This window comes from Ceratosolen solmsi, unplaced genomic scaffold (assembly GCF_000503995.2).
Source record: "Ceratosolen solmsi marchali unplaced genomic scaffold, CerSol_1.0 scaffold2, whole genome shotgun sequence".
In the NCBI taxonomy this organism is placed as follows: domain Eukaryota; kingdom Metazoa; phylum Arthropoda; class Insecta; order Hymenoptera; family Agaonidae; genus Ceratosolen; species Ceratosolen solmsi.
Window position 1 is genome coordinate 5,944,550 of NW_011948422.1, and position 3,345 is coordinate 5,947,894.

At 27.0% G+C, this 3,345-nt stretch overlaps 1 protein-coding gene across 1 annotated transcript in view; it reads right to left on the minus strand.

Annotated features, from left to right (window-relative positions):
- Pitslre (cyclin dependent kinase 11B pitslre) overlaps positions 1 to 2,441 on the minus strand; it is a 9,720-nt gene extending 7,279 nt beyond the window's left edge. The window contains exons 1-2 of the mRNA XM_011499194.1: positions 2,255 to 2,441; positions 2 to 266 (exon numbers count right to left, since the gene is read on the minus strand). Of these exons, the coding sequence (XP_011497496.1) occupies positions 2 to 266; positions 2,255 to 2,340 (351 nt within the window). The 5' untranslated portion in view covers positions 2,341 to 2,441. The remainder of the gene's footprint in view (position 1; positions 267 to 2,254) is intronic.
- Between the last annotated feature and the right edge of the window lie 904 nt (positions 2,442 to 3,345).

A 3,345-nucleotide genomic window follows, 5' to 3' on the forward strand; every position in this document is an offset into this window, starting at 1 on the left:
TTTCCCTTTTGATTGGTTCGGAGCGCCTAGATTTCTCTGACAAGTCCATTTCGTGTCGACGATGTCTGCTGTGCTTGTCCCTGTGCCTATTATCCTCGCTTCGCTCATGATGCCTGGACTTGCGTTCTTTGTCCTCCCTACGCTCGCCACCCCGGTCAGAGCGTTTGTCCCTTCGGTGGGAGGTGGCCTTACGATGCCGCACCACCGCCTGCGGCGGCTTTATATCCAAGGAGTCCGCCGTGTCTGCGCCTTCTTCCTCTGAGAAACTTCACCAGAGAACACACACACAAACACAAAATTAAGAATAATTCCAAATCGTAGTGAATCGGTAAGAATAGAATTGCGTTCTTGTTTAACGAGGTGATAAATTTTCGCGGTCCAAACACCAGTAATGTTAAATAATAATTACAAAAGGTCAGCACACCAGGACACCAAATTAGGTGCATTAAATAGGTTTTGTTAGTCTTATAATTTTTATGTTAATGGCTTAATTAAGAATAGGGAGACTGCTTTTTCACCCCGGCAACATAACCTAATATTTAATATTCTCACTTTCATACGGAAATATAAATATTTGTTCGTCATTGCTAGTAAACTCTAGCTTCTTTTAAAATACCTTGGTGCGGACTTTTGAGTAACTGGCATTTTTTAACATTCTACCAGCGATGTGATGGAATGATGTGAGTTTTGCAGTTATAACTGACGCAGAACCTGAAGCGACTAATGTTCAGAATGCGATGATAAATGTTCATATATATGCACACAACTTTACCGGTAAGTACATGCAGTATATTTATAAAGTGAGAGTACTTTGATTCAATGAGCAGATATCTAGTTTATCAACATGAATTACTTATTTAGTAATTGCACACTTATAATCCGGCTAATATTATTCTCTAAACATAATATTCAACTATTCATCAATTAAAATAACACTTAAACACATTTTTTAGTTATTTATATATTTTAACATTTTTCATGCATTTATTTATTTTATATGTTACAAATGAATGTGTAAACATTTAAGAAAAAATTTGATTAAACAAAGATTAAAAATATACTTTCAAACTTAATAGACTAACCAAATAAAGGCAAATATATGGATGCTTGAAATTAACTTAATAATAAAGCATATATAAACACACACGCGCGCGCGCGCGCACACACACACGCACACTTTTAAACATATTTACAGGAAATGTCAGAAAATCATTTTAAATTATTGATTTGTCATAGTTATTAGAAACTAATTTTGCATAATAAAATATTTATATTTTTCAGGATAATATATACCATGATATTAATAATGAATTTTTTATTATTTTATATACTTTATATAGAAACATATAAATTTAATCTGCGATATATCGAGTTTTTTAATTATCATGTAATTATTGCTTGTTATCATTAAATATTTTTAAATTAAAGACTTACTTATCGTAGGGATAACACAATTTTATTTAATACAAATTACAATCTCTAATCTATCTATTTAATAGAACTAATTGCCCACTAAATTGTCGTATACTAAAAGCTTTAATATAAGAAATATATAATATATAATTCATCTAACTTCATAAACTTAAATCAAAGTATATGCACATTTACTTAATTTTAAATAGATTTCAGTCTAATGAATTCATTGATATATCGTTTAATAATTGAATAACCAATTGGTATAGTATTAAAAATAAGTTTAAAAATAATACGAATAATTATTTAACTTAATAATTTCATTCATTAATTTGGTTTGATTGAATAACTAAAAATTAAAATAACCTTTTAACATGTACATTTAAAGAAATATCATTAAGTCATTAATTATAAATTTTCTTTGCAAAATAATTGTTTATAAAATAATAGTACATATTATGTATTTCAAAATTTACATATTATTTTCAAAATAAAATAAATTTCTGACTTTGAGTAACTTTTTTTTATTAGTCCAAGGTATCGTTAATTTGTAAATTAATAATTAATTGAATAATACATGGTTTCAAATAAAAATTTTTTAATTTGTGCAACAATGAAAAACTAATAAATCTTTTAAGGCAAATACATAACTATGGTAACTAAAGCACATTAACTCAAGCTTAACATAAAAATGAACTATTTGCATTTAAATAATTATCTTCTAAATTGAATTTTATATATATAATTGTAAAATGCAATCATTTTCATATAAAATAAACGAATTATTGAAAAATAAATAAAATGGCTTTATAACCTAGAAATAAATGAATATGTTACTTACTAGTCTTTTCCTGGGCTTCTTTTGATTTCTCCATCTTCACTTTGATTATCCACTTCCATTATTAATTTATCATCTGCCATTTTCATTTATCTATGTACAATTAAAACAGGAATTATTATATTAGAAATGTTATAAAATAACCTTAAAAAACGCTGGATTCAAAAACATTGTGTACGATCTATCTCAAAGGAACTGTTGAAATTTACTGATCACCGGGAGCAGTGCGAAGTGATGCCGCGCTACTATAGTCTATGGTCCTGCATTGAATCACCAATGGATAAGACGATCAACTTCCTTTTATTGCCTTTTGGCGCGTATTATAAATTGCAGAATTGAGAATATTAGAGCTAGAGGACTCAGAAAGCTTATGGGGCTGAGTTTGATCAATCGGTTTAATTAAATAGAATATCATTAATAAATATAATGGCGTGATGGAAATATTATTGAATTTTCGTTTTAGTTTTGAAAAATGTATATTCACATTTGTATTGCATATACACATGTAAACATTTTTTATTTTATAAATATTTATTTGTGAATTTAGAATTTCAATTATCACATATATAAGACAATAATTGCTTCACAATAACTATAATGAAAATTGTTACAATTTCAATTAATACAACCAAATAATACAAAAATTAAAATCATGACGATTTCCAAGTTTTTTTATAATAAAATATTAACACTGTATTATTAAAATGTTACTATATCTACTATAAGTTTATATTAGTCAATAGTATTGTTTTATAATGAATTTTTAAATGAATGTTTATGAAACCTTCGTTTCAGTTCAATAAACGACTTGTTTGTAATACACTGTTTTGTGGGTTTTTGAACAATTATTATCTTATTCGTAATGCATTTATAAATTATGATTTAATACAATATCTACGATTTGAACTTACATCAAACAAAAACGATCGTTTATTTAAATAAAGCTAAACAGATATTTATCTTTATAATAACTTTATCTTAATAATGTTAACGCTAAATCGTATCTTATCAAGAAAAGACGCAAACTTTAAAAACAACTTACGTTTAAAAAGTGGAAAAACTTATTTTTAATGAATTGTAGAAATCTGATTTAA